General features: G+C 42.2%; 1 protein-coding gene across 3 annotated transcripts in view; it reads right to left on the bottom strand.

Moving 5' to 3' along the window:
* Positions 1 to 17,447: 17,447 nt before the first annotated feature.
* Positions 17,448 to 18,948, bottom strand: part of LOC129331258 (phosphatidylinositol 3-kinase regulatory subunit beta-like) — a 28,940-nt gene continuing 27,439 nt past the window's right edge. For all 3 annotated transcript variants that reach the window (XM_054981703.1, XM_054981704.1, XM_054981702.1), the window contains one exon: positions 17,448 to 17,850. In XM_054981703.1, the coding sequence (XP_054837678.1) occupies positions 17,696 to 17,850 (155 nt within the window). In that variant the 3' untranslated portion in view covers positions 17,448 to 17,695. The remainder of the gene's footprint in view (positions 17,851 to 18,948) is intronic.

Raw genomic sequence — 18,948 nt, 5'->3', positions numbered from 1 at the left:
GAATTCTCTGGTAACAAGCATGCAAGACTTTTACTTTCCCAGAAATTAACACTGTGATAAAGTCTCAGATGTAGGCAGGCCATACCATATGGCTTGCTGTAGTAGGTTGGAAAACTGCTGCAAACTCACCACTCATCTCTGAATCAAGGGAGAAGAGTCACCTGGTCTTTCCTGGCTTGGGTTCAAGATTGAACAACAAATACTTGTTTACATTGGGAGGTTGCCAGGTCAGACAGAGAGCTCTTAAAGTCAGAACATAGTCTTAAAATAGATCACATGGTTTTCAAATTCTCACGAAGCCAAAGGACCCAAAAGTGCATAAATACAGACAACAGCAAAATATGGTGCTTTTTAAACCAACCACCATACACTGCAAATGCTGAATTTTGTAGCTAGCAGTTAAAACATGAAATACTTACATTGTCATATACATAAGAAAAACATCTTACTTTTCTACATCAGGATTTGCCATATAGTTTCCTAAGTCCTATGGTAGAGTCTGTTACTCCTGATACACCAGAGAGAGAAGCCTCCGGCTATGCAGGGGCTGAAGATACCCTCTGCCTTACTTGCAACCAAGGACTGGGTAGCTGTACCTATACAGATTCATGATGAAATAATTGACTAGTGCCCCTAATGACGACTCCTATATAGATACAATAGCACCACATGATCTTCCAAGTTCGTTGTTACCAGTATACAGAAGAGCCCCCCCAGTGGCATCAAAGCCATCTAGACTGTCCATCTCATTTGTATTTACAGAGCAGCTAAGCCTGTGGAAGCAAGAGAGACAGTAACACAGTCCCTACTGTGTCAGCAGCAGGATTATATGTATTCTGGAATTTGGTACAAACATACCTCTACCATCCATAGTTGCAAAGAAAGATTTGAACTAAGGCAAGCAGTACCTGATGAACTGAAAGAGATGCCCACCGGGTTTTCCAGCAGAGAAGGAACTGGATTTCCATGACCCACATAGCCCCTTTCCCAATCTATGAATTTCAAACATGCTTTTTTTTTTAGAGGTGTCTTGGATTTCTAAAAGGATGCAAAAGATAGCAACTGTTTGGCTTGATTACTGCAATGTTATGTATGTGGAATTGCAGACTACATCATTTCTGTTCCACAGGAAGCTTCCAGACCCAACTCAAAATTGTCTTTAGCCTTGAAAAATGCAAATAGTGAGGGCAAATGCCCCTGCCCATTTGAGCCTACCTGCCATCTTACATGCCAGATGGGGCCTTGCTCATCTGTGGGAGAAAGGGCTTTTCATGATAACTTGGGTGACCTGCAGTAACTGTCCAGCAACTATCTGACTCTGCCAACAGGGGCAGACTAGTCTTTTAATTTACCAGGGAAATTCCTTGTGAACTGCTGCCCTGAAAGGCCCATCACTGCAGCCAAGAGCAAGCTGGCAACACAACAGAGGCCCCTGGGCTCAGCTTGCCCCAGGGCTGTTTTAACATGTCAATCAGCTCCTGTATGCCAGCCATTAGGGGTATTCTGAAGGCAAATGAAGATTCTCTCTCCAATTTTGGCATGCTGATTATGCATTCTCTGTCCACGTGTATGTGTGTTTAATGAGTTGTCTGAGGTTATATACACACACATTTCTTGTTTACGTTTGGAGGAAGCCCAGGTAGAACTTCAGCAAATGAAAATACTAGCTTGTACTTAAAATAAATGCACATATTCTATAGACAAATTAGTAGCAATAATGAACTCTGAAATCTTGCAATATTCAGCTTTTAAATGCAAAGTAGGTGGAATGATAATTCCCATGGGAAGTCCCAGAAAGCTACATGCTGCCTTTTCCAGGATTTGTACTTTGTCATCCATAAGTTTCCTGTCTTACAGTGCAATCCTAAACAGAGTTACTTCAGTCTAAGCCCATTGAAATCAACTCTGCTTAGGATTGCACTGCTACTCTGGAGTTACTATTGAATGCAAGTCACAGAGAACAATGGCTATAAATCAGCTGATAAGAGCAAAACTGGAAAGGTTGTGTTTTGCTTGAGATGGATCAAATAATTTCTCAGGGTTTCTTCAGCCACCACCTCATGTAATGGCACCACCTCATAATTGTCTTTGGCGGCTGACCGAGCAGCTCCACTTATAGCAAAGACAATGAGGAATCACAAGGCAAACAGTATTTAAATGAAAACCAATTGCAAGAAGATTATCTCTTTTCGGGAGCATATTTCAGGGTGGAGAAAAGTGTCACAAAGATAGATTCCTTCTGCTGCTACTGAGGTAGAAATTAAACTCCCAAAGACAAGGGAAATGGGAAAAGGAACACATTTTAAATAATACTAAGTATTTGCCATTAGTAAGTGACCGTCAGGATGTAGAAACTCTGTTTAATAACAATAACAATAGTAATCTTCCACTGTAGTAGTATAGGGCTTTCAAAAGAATATGATTTAAAGCAACATGACACAGCCGAATCATTTCCCTGAATGTATAGTGAAGATGAATCAGTATCAGAAATAATTCACCAAGCTCCTTTGGGATATCTCTCTTTTAATTAATCTGTCCACAGTCCATGAGCCAGCAAAGACTGGTTTGTGATGGTTTTATTATCATTGTGCATTCAAAAAACGGTGCTGAACCCTAACATTTGGCTTGTGGCATATATAATAGGAACAACCTTAACAAGACAAGCCAAATGGACAATCAGTCCCAAGGAACTATAACCAATATCTCCAAGGACAGAATGTGCCCCAAATCACCAGCCAACAGTGAACTGCTTCCCCATGGCTAAATGCAAATGGTACTTCTGGTTATATTTACTCTAAAGAGTCAGGAAATATCAAAAGGCCATCACTAATGTGCAGAAGTTTCTCTATCTTGTCCTTGGAGAAGATTTGCCACAGGTTTTGACATATCTGATTTTCTATCACATTAATTTTAAATTAAACTATTTTAAAACAGTCTCCCATTTTCTGGGTTAGAGAGTGGTTCCACGGATAGAACAATTTCTATCTGCAGTGCACAGATTTCACGCCTTCCTCTAGTAGCAACTCCTGGGGGATAGGGGACCCCCACAACAGCATTTCGAGGAGGGAGAGGACTCAAAAGTTGTGCTCTGCAGGTGAGAATTATTCCATTCATAGAAACACTGTGCTGGATCCAAGGTTTTAGTTTTCTGAAAAATCATAAGCTACAGCTCCTGCTTTCTTTCAAAAGATCCCTACAAGGCTTGTTAACTGTGGGATACTATATGAAAATGTCTTTGCTGGCAAGCCAACTCACTACTATCACCATAATAAAAGGTAACTTAACCAGCTACCGTGAAGTGATGGGTGATGCCACCGGAACAATGTTGGTTGACTGCTGCATTGACACAATGTAAAGACAATGTTTGAAGGTAAAGACAGTGTACTGCTTATTCGCAGTTACTCATCTGAAACTATTTGCTTACCCTTTAGTGCCAGAAACACACATTCTTACAAGGCTAGCTGGGAAATTTCAAAAAACAAATAAAAAGAGCTCAACAAATCAAGGAGAGCTCTTGAAACTGAACCAAAAACTGACAGCTCTCCAGTTGTTTCTTCTCATGTGATTCTGAGAACAACCTTGCCCAACTGCCACAGAAGGTAAAGCAATCAATCTGCATCTTTTGTACCCCTTTTAGTCTCTTATGTGGTATTTCAAGGCTTCACCTAAAATGCCATTTCAGGGCAATCCTAAGAAGAATTGCCCCCTTCTAAATCCACTGGAGACAATGGAATTAAAAGGATATAACTCTTCTTAAGATGGCAGTTATTCTCAGAGTTAGAAACTGGACATTTTCTGAGTTTGACAAAGCTACTCCACTTCTGTCTGCTCAGAAGTTTGTTATCCGTAAATTATTCCTTCCATTGTCCAAAAATATTATAGGCTTTTGGAAAATTCAGTTATATCTTCTGCATCAGTTATACCTGAGAGCTAGCAACTCTACGACATTTCTTATTCTGGAGAAGAACAGATTCTTTTTTCTAAAACAGGAAGTTAGTTTCCAGTACATTGCTGAAATTCCAATGCTCCAAGCAACAGCTCACTTGAGCTGCAAAGAATCACTGCTTGGTTCATCCAGAGACATGCAAAGAAAATTCACAGTATCTCTGGGATTTAGCTTAAAAACATAATACTAAATTAGCTTGAAAAAGTATATACGGGAGTTTCTAAAAGAAATAATTTACTGCTTGAAAAGGACAGACTTGAAAAAGTGATGAACATTTTCCCCATATTCCCATGTGGGAACAGAGTGTTGCATCTTTTGTCTTTAGCAAGGTTCTGTGTCCAATTTTGCTGAAATTCAAGAATGAGGAAAAAGGGCCTTTGTGGAAAATCAAGGACCACGGGCAAAAAAAGGCTGGATGAACTGACTCCAAAAGCTTGAAGTGAGAGACGGAGGGCGGGGGGATTGTCAGATTATGGGGAGCAGCCAGCAGGTGAGGAGGACTGCTTACAGGCTTCCTGTGTCATCTGACTAGACAATCTTGGAAGCAGGATGCTGTACTAGATGGTCTGAACCATCATGGCTAAGCTTCTGTTCTTACATCTACTTAACTGGAGAGTTGTTAGGAGAAAAGTCTGGTGCAGAACCAAGAGCGTAGCAATAGAATTTCTAATTTAGAGATATACTCTTATATTTAATAGTGTTACAATAACAGAAATTTGAGGAGATGCCCTAAGATCATATGACCCCCAAATTAAAAGGCCTGAAGACTGCTGATGTTTTAGAGAGCCATCCTAAGTTACTTTCTAAGCCCACTGACTTCAACAAACTTAAAAGGGTGTCACTCTGTGGGATGTCACTGTTAGTTGTTCTTCATATTAAAATGTTTTAAGGCATTCCTCATTTCTTTAGTCTCTGTCTGTGGACCCAGAAAGATTACAAAGAGAAAGTGGCCTGTGATGAACAGGTTTGAATTTGAAGATTTAGACTAGTCATGGGGCCACCCTAGTATCAGTACCATACCCTCTCAGAGAACTAGAGAACTTCTTTCAATAAACAAGCAGATGTTTCAAACAAAAAGGGAATCTTTATTGAAAATAACAAAAATCAGTAGCACACAACACATTCGCACACCATGCAGCACACATTCAAGGCTAATTAGGAAAGGGAGTAAAAGTCAGGGGATAGTTCCCATCCAGACGTCTGAGAGAGGGGAAGATCATTGAGTGGCTAGTGCTTCAAGGTGGGAGGGCTTGAACGGAGTTTGAGGGTGGAATGCTGGATCCAAGCATGCACACAGTTTGGGGCAGAGGGTCAATCTCTTTTATATCATGGATCCTTCTTTGGGGCAAGATTGCATCTTCTATGCCAAAAACAAAGGCTTGAGTGGTTGGTCTCAGGGTGGGACAAAGGATTGCAAAGTTGTCTCCGGGACAAGACAAAGAGCTGGCAAATTGTTCCCAGAGTGGGACAATAAGCTGGTAAACCGTCTCCAGGGTATAACAAAGAACTAGGAAGGTTTGATTAAGTCTTCCCGGGTGACACTAAAGTTATCAAATTATGATTGACAACCTGGGAGGTGGATGGGTGAGGCTATCAGTTCTCTGAACTGCTTAAGAATAGGAAAGTGGTTAAGGTGAGATCAGTGGGGGAGGGGTTGCATTGATTAATTCAGGAACTCTGGGAAGGCCTCTTTGTATCAGGATCCTTAGTGTGCCTCCAGGGCAAGGGGGGGGGGGTGGGTTGAGCTGGTCTCGCCTGTTTCTTCCCATGTTTGCACGTTCCATTTCCTGGGCGGGATCTGGCTTCCTGCTTGGGCAGCAGCTTCCATGTTTTATGCCTGCTTGGGCAGTAGTTTTAGTGCTGGAAGCACATTCAGAGAAGGGGTTCATGGCATATTCATAATAACCATACACCTAATATTATGGGGGAGGTTCTAACCACTAACATTAGGGTGCCTCCTAAGTTTTGTTGCCTGTTAGATTTGACTCAGAGTTGGTGCATAGAAGTGTCTGTAAATCGGGAAGACAAAATAGCTCAAGGTGCTCAACAGTTTATGAAGACAAAGCATAGAAGCAAAGATGGCAAAGATGGCACTGCCCTTCCACGTCTGGGCAGGAACATATGAGCGTGCCTGCGAGGGGTTTATCTGGATGAGATAATTTCTCTCATCCAGGTCCCACTAATTGTAAGGCAGTGGTACACATTCAATGGCTCAAGAGCCACATTTTACTCTTTTACATACCACCTCCAGCTCTTCTTCATATTTTGGCTTCTGCATGTGCTGCATGTATCAAGTAAGTTAATAGAATTTAGTTTCATTGCATTATAGTTAAAAATGTAATATTATTGGATGGGTATGTGTAGTGGGGTGGTATGCAGGTGATACATGTGACTCTTTTGGTTGATGATGATTAAAAATGTGGCTTTCTGCAAGTCATGGAGTGAGAGTACCATGGCTGAAAAGGGCTTATCTTTGCTGATTCCCACAGTTGCTTCAATGGCATATCAACAAACTTGACATAACAGTGCAAATCCACATTATGGAAAAGATGTTAAATCATCCTGGAAACCTCCAAAATGTTACCTCCTCCCTCCTGGTGTTTCTTTCCACACTTTCAAATTGAATGCTAACACTGAATGCCCACATGCAACTATTTGCATAGTTGGCTAGTTGCATTGCAACCATAAGCTGTTCCATGTGGCAAGCTGCATGCCAAAAACTGTTAGCTTAGCTATTAGGTTATGACAACTTCACCCAGAAAGAGGGTATGCAAATGTATGCTTCAAAACACCACACAAACATTGAACATGCAAAAGAAGTGCCATGAAAGGAGGAGTCTGGAAAGAAAGTAAACCTCTGTGAATAATAGGAAGTTCCCCAGTCTCTCCTCTGCACTTAACACTGGATGGGTATCCAGTCTATTCAGCCTGGCTCAATTAAAATGCCCACAAATGTGTGGCTGGGGAAAGGTCAAGAAGGAAATCTTTGTCTTTTTGCTTGTGCCTATTTTGCAAAATGAGACTCTCACTTTAAGAACTGTGGTTGGCTAAATGGTGCATTGTCCCTGGCCTGCCTGGAAGTTCTTGCTTTAATTGCACTCACTGAGTTTACTGTGGTATTATACTGTACTGTGGGCTAACTTTTGTATCTAAAAGCAACCTGAGAGCATCTTATTAAATTGCTTATGTTTGAAAAAAATGAGCTGCTTATCTCCAAGTGGGGAAGAGAGACTGTATTTATAGACAACATGCTGATGAAGTCAGCTCTTGTTGTACCCCCAAGAGGCAATGATGCTTTCAACCTGGAGCATTCAGTTAATTTTATGCTACATCTCTGCTTGCTTGCCTCTGGAAACCATTGCTCACTCATTAAAGCCTTCACTTCCTCCAGGACTTCCATCTGATATTCTGCAAGCTCCCCAGCTCCGAGACCATGTCATAGGCTGCAGAGCTTTTTGTCCCTATGATGTAAGGTTAGATGCCATCTCTTAGCATACTGATATGTATGGGCTCCAGAATTCTGCAAGGAGGGGGGGGGCGGGATCTAGCATTAACAATTTTGTCTTTTCTAGTTGAAAAAAAAGTTTTATTTGCTAAACTAAGATGATTTTTGTCAGACTGTTGTGATGGTGGATACAGGCAAAAGATGTATAAAAGGAGAATGGGTGTTCCGGAGTCTCATTAGCTTTTTCACCAACTCTTACAGCTCCCACATGTTTTTTTAAAAACTGTATAGAGTAATCATGAGGTCTATGAATGTGTTCTTTACTTAACATTAACCAAGATCTCCAGGATTCCAAGAAGGCCACTAGACTGCAAGCTAGGAAGCCACTGTGCAATTTGCTAAAGTAATTATGGATTTCAAGCTTTTTGTCTGAAGTCCTTAATTACCAAACTGAGCGTTGATTTAACAAATTTTATGCTTTAAAACTATTGAATTTTCATTTTTTTCATTTTACTGATTCAACACATCTCAAACTAGTTAGGAAGCAGAAACAAATAATAACAACAATAACCACCACCACCACAATAACAATACAATGATAGATGTCTATAAAGTACAATCCTGTGCAGAACTACCCCAGTAAACCCATTGAATAGTGACATGCTATGTCAGATGAATAGTGAAACCCAGATGAATAGTGACATGGGTAGCACAATCCTGATGTCTGCCAAGGTAGAAGCAGGCAGCTGCCAACACAAGAGCAGCGTTGCTGGTCGTTCGCTAAAAGGAATCCTCATATGACAAGGACTAGACAAATGCCCCGGCAGTGGGCTGCAAACACACTGGCACCCCCAGCAACCATGCTGTCATGGCCACAAGATATTACAGGGGCATGACAGCATGGCTATGACAAACAAGGGGAACCCACCCATCGCAGAGCAGCAGCCACGGGGACCCTGCCCCGGGAGCACAGGAGCAGAAAGGAGGGGACAGGCAGGGCCCTGCTCCACCTGGCCGCACCCATGGCACACACCCCACTCCCTTAAATGCACAACTGCCTGGGCCAAACAGACTGGAGGCAGAACCATAAACAAAAAAGGAAAAGGGGCCCCCACCACTTCATGCACCAGAAATGAGCCCAAGTGGGTCCACCCCTGTGAAACCAAGTGTCATGGGGAAAGCCACCACCCGCTCAAGGTGGGAGGAGATCCTTCAGTGGGCTGTGCAGGAGGGCTGCTTTTTCTAGACCCCATGGGCTCCTAAGTGCTATACCATGAGTTTTGTTGGCTTAATTTTCCACCTGTTCCAGGGAGCATTCCTGAGCTGGAACCCAACTAACTCTTGCTATGCTTCTGAGCCTGCACCCCCCCACCCCCACCAGTGCAGGTGGTAGGGGTGCAGCAGTGCCATATGGGCACTTGGCACCAGCACAGTGGCACTGGGGTGCTGCATCAGGTTACAGTGATGTATCTCAGAGCTACCTGATGTGGCAGCCAGTCAGGTAGCACTCCCTGAGCACTCCCCCCCCCCCGATTGTGTTGAAAATCAACCATAACACCCATTTTGCAAGCTGAAGAGTATCTTCAGTTTCTCGTCCTGGGAAAATTGAATTATTTATAAAGATGTTAAATTAAGATGATGACTATAATTTGACCAAAGACCTGTGCACTCCGCTCAACAACATATGATGATCAGACACAGGATGCCACTGCTCCACTGGAGAGATTCTCAGTCCAGAAACAAATGGAGGCAAGCTAGTGTGAGTCATGTTTTGTCCCTACAACACAGAAAAGATAGAGTAAAAGTGAAGGCTGGACATAGATGAAAGAACAACAAAGAAAGCTTTCTGTTATTTGTGGATCCAAAATTCAATGGTTGGCTAATCTTTCAGTTGAAGACCTGCAATATCTCTGTGGTTGTTCACACACAATTCAGCTCCATTGAACATATTTAGTTTATTTAATGAGATCAGATCCACCCCACGGCATGTTGGAGTGAATCTTAGTGGTTACATACATCCCAGTCCAATAGCTCTGGTGTGCATAAATAGGCTGACCTAAGAGATATTCACACTAAAAACCTTTATAGCTTTAATGCTAGTTGAATTATGTTGCCTTTCCCTAAAGAATCATGGGAGTCATTGTATGAATAAAGAGTGAAGGGAACATTCTGTTTAAAAGATTTCTAGCCACTTTCTAAAAGGCATCATTTTTAAGATTCTCAGCAAGGAGGGAATAGTAGTAAAATTAGTTTAAAGCCACATTACCTAAGTAACACAGAATGCACTGAACTCTGCATCAGGTACCTATGGCTCTATAGATCATACTCCCAAACTAACATTTTGGGAGGATATAACTTAAATAAAAATACATCAAGGTTTTTTGTTTTTGTTTTTTTAATTATGGTCAGACCTGTTAAAAAGGCAATAAAGTGTCTAACCCCCCCCCCCGCCCTTCCAAAGAACTTCAAGTCTTACCAATATGTGCCTTTGAGATCTGGAATGTTAGATGCAGAGATACCTGCTCCCTTGTGTGAGGCGCTGAGTGAGAGTCTGCTGCTCCTTCTTGCCCATCCCACTCAGTGCCTCTGCCCTGCCTCTGAACAACCACACAGAGGCTTTAATATCCCATTCTGGTACAATACCTACAAGCACTGTGGTTGATTTCCCCAAATGAATCCAGGAATCAACCACATTATCTACCCTCATACAACCCAGTGCAAGAGTTAAGCCACATTATGGGTGTCTAGAGATGGGGAAGCATGTCAGGCATGTCCTCATTACCCATCACATAGGGAAGAGCAGATCACTTTGTATCCAGCCGACAGCACACTCCTCAGGTTTTACTTTATTCATTATGTTGATATCCCACTTTCTTCCATCCTGGAACCTGACATGGCACACACAAGGTCCCCACGAGGTCTCCCATCTACGTCTGGATCAGGCCCAGATCTGCTCAGCTTCAGCAAAGTTGCTGCATCTTTCCTATTGTACCTTGGAGGACCTTTAGTTTTGTACAGGAGGGTATACTGGTGCTTTCACTCACCTGCTGGCCTTTGTCAGAGCCTGGGCCCCATGAGCCTGGCCCAGCTTGAAAACTCTAGTGCAGTTTGGCCTGCAGATGAGATCAGACGACCTTTGCCTGTGCTTCACTATCTGCAGAATGTGAGAATGTTTTGCTGCTACTTCCATGTGCCTCGCTGCAGAGAATGAGGTATCTTGGGACTTGGTTTCTTAGTTCTGCTGAGGATGGATGAGCTCATGTTTCTTTATATAGACATCCCGTCAGATTCCTCTCCATAGCAACCTATCCTGGCATGACAGCCTCTGGGCTTGTGCTGTCAGAGAGCCTGTCTGCTTGAGCTTGACACTGCATCCTCCACATCATTGCAAACAGCATCCACTCAAAGGCAACAGGGCAGAGAGGAACCAGCACAGGTAAGAGGAGGGAGGATCTGCCGACTGTTCCAAGGCACCCTACTGCCTGTCACAGTCAGCCTAGAAAACAGCTAACTGCCGTGCTACCTGATACCACAGTGCCACCTTCTGGCCAAAGTTTTAAAATTGCTTCCTTAAAAACAGCTGCTTGCTTTAAAAATCTAGGCAAAAATTATACCACATAGCGGTGAGATATTCAAGGGTCAAAAATCAAAAGAATTTTAGAAAGAGACTATAAAGAATATGTACATAACAGGATAAATCATGATGGGGAAAAGGAACCCAAGATGTCTTGCTGATCGGAGCTGTTGTGTCCTTGAGAATATAATACAATGCAGAAGTCTTAATAAAAATCTACTACAAACTAGTGTGAAAAGTCAAAGTCCCCACTATGCAATTAAGATTCTACACTTCATTTCCTATTCTTTGAAACTTCGTATTATTCAAACTATGGATTTTTGTAAACTACTATGTGGACTCATTGGGTCAATATTTTAGCATGTTCCCTTCTGCTTGATCTCCCCAGTTCATCCACTAGCTCCAATCCAATTCAAGTAGTGAGATAACTCATCTTTAATATAGCCATGGGGCAGTAAGCTGTAAGGAGACATCCAAGTTGCTGCTTGTAATTGTATCTGTTTTTTTAAATGTTAATTTATAAAGCAGGATTTGACATATGCTAGGTACTGGTTTTGTACCATGAGAAGACATTCCAACCAGTAAAAAAAAAAAGTATAAAATGTCAAGTAAATGTAAAGGAGGGGCCCAGCTTCCCTTTCAACTTATAAGCTGGTGATGGATTCATACCATCCTATATGGACATGTTATAAAACCATATTGGGAGTTTAAATCTCAGTCCCTTTCCTGATTACCCTTAGCATGGAATTTGCCTTTTTAAAATCACCACTGTACACCCAACCGATATTTTCAGCAACCAAACATCCAGACTCCTAAGGTCTTTTTATTGGTCTGCCACTGGAGTTCACTGGATTGTATATGTGAAAATATTTTGCCCTGATGTACAACACTTTGCACTTAGCAGATGAAACTAAATGTAAGTATTTTTATGCATAACTTTATTCAGAAACATTTGGTGAGTCACCATGTCAAACACCTTTTTGGAAATCCCAGCATACAGTGTCTACCAGGTCACTCTTGTCTACATGTTGACACCCCCAACAAATGCTAAGAAGACAGTGACTTACCTTGTGTGCTATCTGCCCCAACTCCATTTAGGTTCAATTTGCCTTGGCAGCCATTTTAGGTACTTGCAATGCCTTGCTTTGGAGAAGGTGAGGACATGGTTCTCCTGAGTCAGGCTATGCTAACAAGTGGCTCAAACCTTGGGAAGGAGACTGATTCACTGACGGGACAGCTGCATGCCTATCCATTGCTATGGGGGCTTTCAGAGCTGGGTACCCACTTTGGTGTATTAATGTAATTTCATCAGCAAATGCAAGACTTCCTGAGTGCAAAATCTTATTACCATCAAAATCTTATTACCATCAAACATCAAACTAGATTACCTTTTACTGATATTGCCTGACTGTCTTCTACCACCTTGCCAGTTCTTTAGTCTACCCTGCCTGGATACAATCACATTTTACTACCTTTCTGGGAAGTTCCCCCTTTAACTCAGTCACAGCCAGGAAATCCATAGATTTTCATCCTGGACTCACCCAGAATCCCTGGACTTTACAGTTCTTTCTGTGATACTCTTTTGTGCTGGCTCCTGTAACTATCACTGCTCTGCCAGTCAAAACTTTGCAGTCTAATCCCCGCTGCTGACTCAGAGGCTGCCAACTCTGCTCTTTTCTTTCAGAACCAACAAATTTTATTTCCTGGGACTTTTGGACTCTACTCAGCTTAGCAGACTGAGGATCCTTCTTTGTTTGGTCCCTTTCTCTTAAAAACTCCCTCACTCCTCTTCATAGCTGTTCCCTGATGCAGACTTCTCACTCAGCCAGAGTCTTGGCTCTCTCTCTCAGGGCTGGTGCTATATTTTTTGGGGAGGAGGCCTGAGAAGAGAGTGCCTAGGGGCCCCCATGCCCACTACCAGTCCCCCCCACACCCAAGTTCATGTTCACACCACTTGCACCCTTGATGTTGCTGGGCAGTGGGTACAGCTGGAAGTGCCATTGACATGGCCACCAGGTGCATTGTTGCTGTGTGCACCATCAACATGCTGCATATGCAGCCAGCGGCATGGGTGACAAAGCACTTGCAAGCACACAGGGGAAAGGTGTGAGTGTGGGCATCAAGAGATGTATGGGTGAGGAATCAGCAGCAGTGGGTCCCACCGGAAGCCCTGAGCACCAGCAGCTGCCTGCTTTAAAGTATGCTGATGCCAGCTCTGTTCTTTCCTCTCAGGTAACTCTTCATAGGTCTGTCCTTCTGAACATAACAATTCCACTGTTCTTATGCTTGAGTACCTTTCTAATGCCTGTACCTCTGTATTTCTCTCAATAAATTCTAAACTTTGTTTTGGAAAAGATCTGGTTGTTCCATGGTTACTGGTGGCCTCTTAGAGGCACTTTGAGTTTGCCTGCACACTATCCAGTTAAAGATTCCTAAACCTAACTCTCATATTCTGCTTCCCCTAACTGGTAAGTATGTCAGTTTTCCAAGTTACACTATAAACAAAGGAGGAAATTCCTAAGAGACCACTAATACAATAATGAAGATTGTCTCAGTATAAATAAATACAATTTATAGGTCAAACCAAGTGTAGCAATATTTTGGTCAAAACATATGTAATCATGTAATATCCTTCTACTACAATTGAGCAATGGTTTGTCCATATCACAACCAGAGCCTGTGGAGAAATCACATTACTAGTCAATTATCACAATGTCCCTTTCAGGTAAGTATCAATCATCTGTTGATTTCAATAATTGGCTCTTTGATATGTTTTTCTGTTTTTAGGCAGGATTTCCACTGATATCCAACGATGGGTATGTTCCAGGAGGAAAAATTCCCAAATCTCCTGGGCAGTTGTTGCAACTATTTTTCCTCCTGGAGCATACTCACCCATCGTTGGATATCAGCAGAAATCCTGCCTAAAAACAGAAAAACATATCAAAGAGACAATTATTGAAATCAACAGATGATTGATACTTACCTGAAAGGGACATTGTGATAATTGACTAGTTTCTCCACAGGCTCTGGTTGTGATATGAACAAACCATTGCTCAATTGTAGTAGAAAGATATTATATTATTACATATGTTTTGACCAAAATATTGCTACACTTGGTTTGACCTATAAATTGTATTTATTTATATTGAGACAATCTTCATTATTGTATTAGTGGTCTCTTAGGAATTTCCTCCTTTGTTTAGTGTGTATTGGGGACCACTTTCCCTCATTGTTATTATACTTAGTTTTCCAAGATAGCCAGGCTGTGAAAGCAGGAAGAAGTTTCCTCTCACACTGAACTTAATTCCCCCAAACTGGTTGTAGTTCTGGGTGAATGTCCCAAACATAAGTCTGAGAGTCAACATGTGTCTAAGGATATATGTGAAAGGGAGCATATGTGGAAACAATAGTTCTTGTGGCACCTTCCCTCTCCAATTTCTTTTTTAAAATTGGCAAGGAACGGAGCTTTCTCCAGTCTTCCGGTACAAAAGATGATACTAATGACAAATTCCATACTTTTATTTAGTCAACTATTTCTTTTTTGGGTTCTTTAAGAAATTAATGTATGTAATCTCCCCGCCCCCCCCGCCCCCATCATGTTGCAGTTGATTTATGGCAACCCCACGGGGTTTTCAAGGCAAGAGATGTTCAGAGGTGTTTTTCCATTGCCTGTTTCTGACTAGTGACTCTAGACTTCCTTGGTGGTCTCCCATCCAAGCATCTGAGATCTGACAAGATTGGGCTACATTTTCACACATGCTGAATAATATACTTCCAGTGCACTTTAGTCATTGTTTGCAAGTGGCTTTTACCATTTCACACAATAAAATCCAGTTTCAGAGTGCATTGTTCAGCATGTGTGAAAAATATATCTAGACTTGGTGATATGGATCCTATCAACTCATCTGGACAGAGATCCTCAACCTAGCTTTGTTTTCCTCTCCCTGTACTTTTAATAGTTTGTTGCTCATTCTTAAAACCCATTACTTTAAACAGAAAAAAATGCTATAAACAGTCTTCAAAAAAAGAAGAAGAAGCAAAATGTTCTTGAAATAGTTAGAGCATGCATTTATGTCCTGTTTTTTGTTTACTGCTATTGCATGAGGACCTTAGAAACATACTAAGGAAGCACTCAATATCAAAAAAAATTCTTAAAAATTAAAAACAAAAGTTCACCAACCTGTCTACTGTGTATATGCATTATGGACTGCACATTATTGATATTACTCTTACTACCCAGTTACTACCAATGATAATAGTACAATCAGATGCTTTATACTTATCTGATCCATGACTGCTGCTGACTGAATATATTTGTTTATTGTGAACTACCTTGCAAGCTCATTGGGCAAAAAGAAATACACATATTTTAAAAATAAAGAAATAAATCAGAAATCCAGCAATCCTTAGAATTATTTTAGTTTTGTAATCTTCAAACAATCCTGTCATGCATATTAGATTAGATCCTATAATTCATATTAGATCCTACAACTACTAGGTGAAGAACTTTCCTTTGAAGAAACAAGGTTTGACACAGTAAACTTTCCCTGGGCTATTGAGTGAGTATCATGTTTGCGCAGAAACGTTTGAAGAACCAAGCCCGTTTTGGTCAAAGGTTTCTATATGGGCTCCGGAAAAATAACAGACCCTGGAGAGAGGGGGTGGGTGGGATTCATTTTAAGACTGATCTTTGTGTGCGTGTGCTCCCACCCCCAGCACGATGATGTCACTTTTGGGGCCACGCAGGTCCCAGCCTCCAATTCTCTCAGCAGCATGGCCATGTAGCCAGGGGTAGGCACTGGGGAGCTGGCCTGTATTTTCAGGACATTTCCCCCAGACAATCCAAGAAAATACCTGACTGTCCAGGTAAAAACTGGACACCTGGCAACCTTAGTCTGGGCCCATGACATGTTAAAATGTTATGCCTTCCTGGCCGGAGTCTAAAGTCTTCTAAGAAAGCACTGGTTAAAAGAATCAACTAATTTCCAGAGACATCTCGAAGCCTGATTTCTCTCTCACAGGTGTGAGGCTACCTTGAAACTGCTAAGAAGGGGAGCTGAGGCCCCCAAGGCTGGCAAGGCCAATTGGATCTCAAGGAACTAGTGCTCTAATAAGTTGGCACGACTCAGCTGAAGAGGGCCATCTTCACGTGTCACTGCCAAGCCTGGATTGGCCCATCAAGTCACTACCTGTTGCTGGACGGCAATATAATGAGGGAATGGTCTTTAAAACACAATGCCAAAGAAGGGGGGAACCAATCAACCCAAGAAGACCATACAATATACTCAATCACATAAGTTCTTATTGTCAATCGATATACAATTAAAGAGTTCAGTCCATCAAACAGTAAACCACAACACTTATGGTCATGTTATTTTCATTACTTTTCACAGGCACAGAACCTCCATAGCCACAAAAAACATTTATATGTGGCAACGCTGTTTCTAACCACTGTACTGCCCCCGAGGGAGCTCCCAGTGGGAGAGTGGCAATGGGTAAGCTGGCTTCGATGGTTCCCCCTTTCGCTGTACCCTGCTTCTTCACCAGCCTTTATAGTATGCAGTATAGTGTTCCATTTCTCAACTCTAGCTTGGATCTAGCTCTAGACCCAAGGCCAATTGGATCTCAGGGAACTAGTGCTCTAATAAGTTGGCATGACAGCTGAAGAGGGCCATCTTCACGTGTCACTGCCAAGCCTGGATCGGCCCATCAAGTCACTACCTGTTGCTGGCCAAAATGGGATAAAAATGGTTCAGTCAGTTATTCCTTTGTCCTGAGTTGGAGTCTAGATATGACTCCTTGCTCTTGGCCTCTTGGACTTACTATCATGCTCTGATTCCTGGAAACTCTGATGCTGAATTCCGTTATACTGACAATTTGATTCCGTCAGGTATGTTTAGATTTCAGGTTAACTAGTCTTTGTTATTTTATTTATCCATCTATGGACACTTCCTAGATTTAGTGTTTTACTGACTTTATAATAAACAAAAATATATATTTTACATCTGTGTGGTGATTCATTGGTTGGTGGTTTCAATCCCGTATAGTCCCTTGACCTACTTGGGTCACATGCGACCTATGTAACTTTTTGGTTGGAATTCAGCATAGCTGATTTCCCAGGTACAGCCTGGGGCTTTGGTTCCCAGCTCCAGTGCTAGGATTTAGTGGGAACCTGGCGGTGGGGCAAGTAGACCCTGGACAGGCTCCCCCTGAACCTGTGGACTCTGGAGTCCTTGACAGCTTGAATCTGGATCTCCCCAGTGGGACACTCCCATGCGGCTCTCTTCCCTCCTGGAGCTCTGCAATACTCTTTTTCTTGGTTGTTGTGGGTTTTCCGGGCTGTATTGCCGTGGTCTTGGCATTGTAGTTCCTGACGTTTCGCCAGCAGCTGTGGCTGGCATCTTCAGAGGTGTAGCACCAAAAGACAGAGATCTCTACACCTCTGAAGATGCCAGCCACAGCTGCTGGTGAAACGTCAGGAACTACAATGCCAAGACCACGGCAATACAGCCCGGAAAACCCACAACAACCATCGTTCTCCGGCCATGAAAGCCTTCGACAATACACTCTTTTTCTTTCTTCAAAGCTCCGACTAGAACCATGACACTAATTTAAAACAACCAGATCTCCCTAGGCATTTCCCTACCTGGAACTGGCAACCCTAATAGATACAGATATTCATATTTAGGTAATGGTTGCGGTTCTGGATGAATCATGCACAGCTATGGGACTACTTGCAAAAAAAGACTTCCAAATGCCTGAAACTTGTCTCAAAGTATCTCATGGAGCTCCATATCCAGATCTTACCTCTCAGAAGTGTCTGCTTGAGTTGAGGGTTACAAAAGGAACTGGGAGAGGATCTGTAAAGTGCTTCATTATCTAATCCTGTAAAAACAAAAGATTAAGGCAAAAATCAGCATGACATTTATCATAAAGTGCAAGACCCAAGGCCTAACTGCATGTTATAGGTAAGCACTTGCATTGACTCCTCCCCCCACCCCTTTTCAGGGAAGTGGTTTCAGGAGGAAGCAATGTGAAGCAGAGGAATAGCAGGTGCGTGTAAGTGGGATACTTAATTTTTTACCTTTCCAAACCTGCTGCTCTTTGCTGCAAATTACCTCCTTCCAAGCTTCTCAGTTTTATATCACCCCTGCCAAAGCATTGGGGGTCTACTATTTGCATTTACTTGTAGGACACATGCTGTGGTTGCCACATGCTAAAGTGTGGTAAAAGATGCATTAGTAGCATGATTATAAGATGGTATGGAGGATCAGAAGAGGAGAAACAGTGAAAAAGCTTACTATAACAGACACATCAGGGGACTGTCTAAAAGTCATAAATGGCAGTCCACTACTCTACTTGTCCTTTACTGAGGCCATTGTCATGCAAATAACAGGAATGATACCCACCACTGGGTGGGGGCAAAGGTCAGTTTTAGGTGCTGGTAAAACTGGCTGAAAATATCAGGGCCATTTTCCTGTTAACCTTACCAATTTTTGAAAAGTAAAATAATCGGCCTGCTTTGCAGTAGCCATAACTGACAATTCTGAATCATTACCTTCAGAAGCTGGTGATGTCATGATGGTCCACTGACATTATGCACTAATGGTATTTTAAAATTGGGGGATGGAGTATCCAAATATTACCTTTAAAATTGATGATATCCTTGCAGAAGTTAGTAGGATGGATCTCATATAGATTTCCAGAGGCATGTCATTGATTCCCCCCTCCTGTGATCTAAATCCCCCCGATCCTGCTACAGGAGTGTCAGGGACCCTCAGGAATATTTTGAGATGAAATCAGAGCTCTCCTGAGAGAGACTGGGAAAACTGCCCCCTCTCCTTGTGTCTGGGGAAATCTACATGGGATCTAAGTATATGTGTGCACGTTTAGAAGAAGAATTCAGGTTTTATATTTTTACAAGTCCAAAAATAAAACCACCCAAATCACCAAACTATTCTCTGATAATTTGACTGGAGAGTC

The sequence above is a fragment of the Eublepharis macularius genome, chromosome 5 (genome assembly GCF_028583425.1).
Source record: "Eublepharis macularius isolate TG4126 chromosome 5, MPM_Emac_v1.0, whole genome shotgun sequence".
Classification (NCBI taxonomy): domain Eukaryota; kingdom Metazoa; phylum Chordata; class Lepidosauria; order Squamata; family Eublepharidae; genus Eublepharis; species Eublepharis macularius.
The sequence above is the reverse complement of the archived record's forward strand: the minus strand, read 5'-3'. Positions and strand labels throughout refer to the sequence as shown.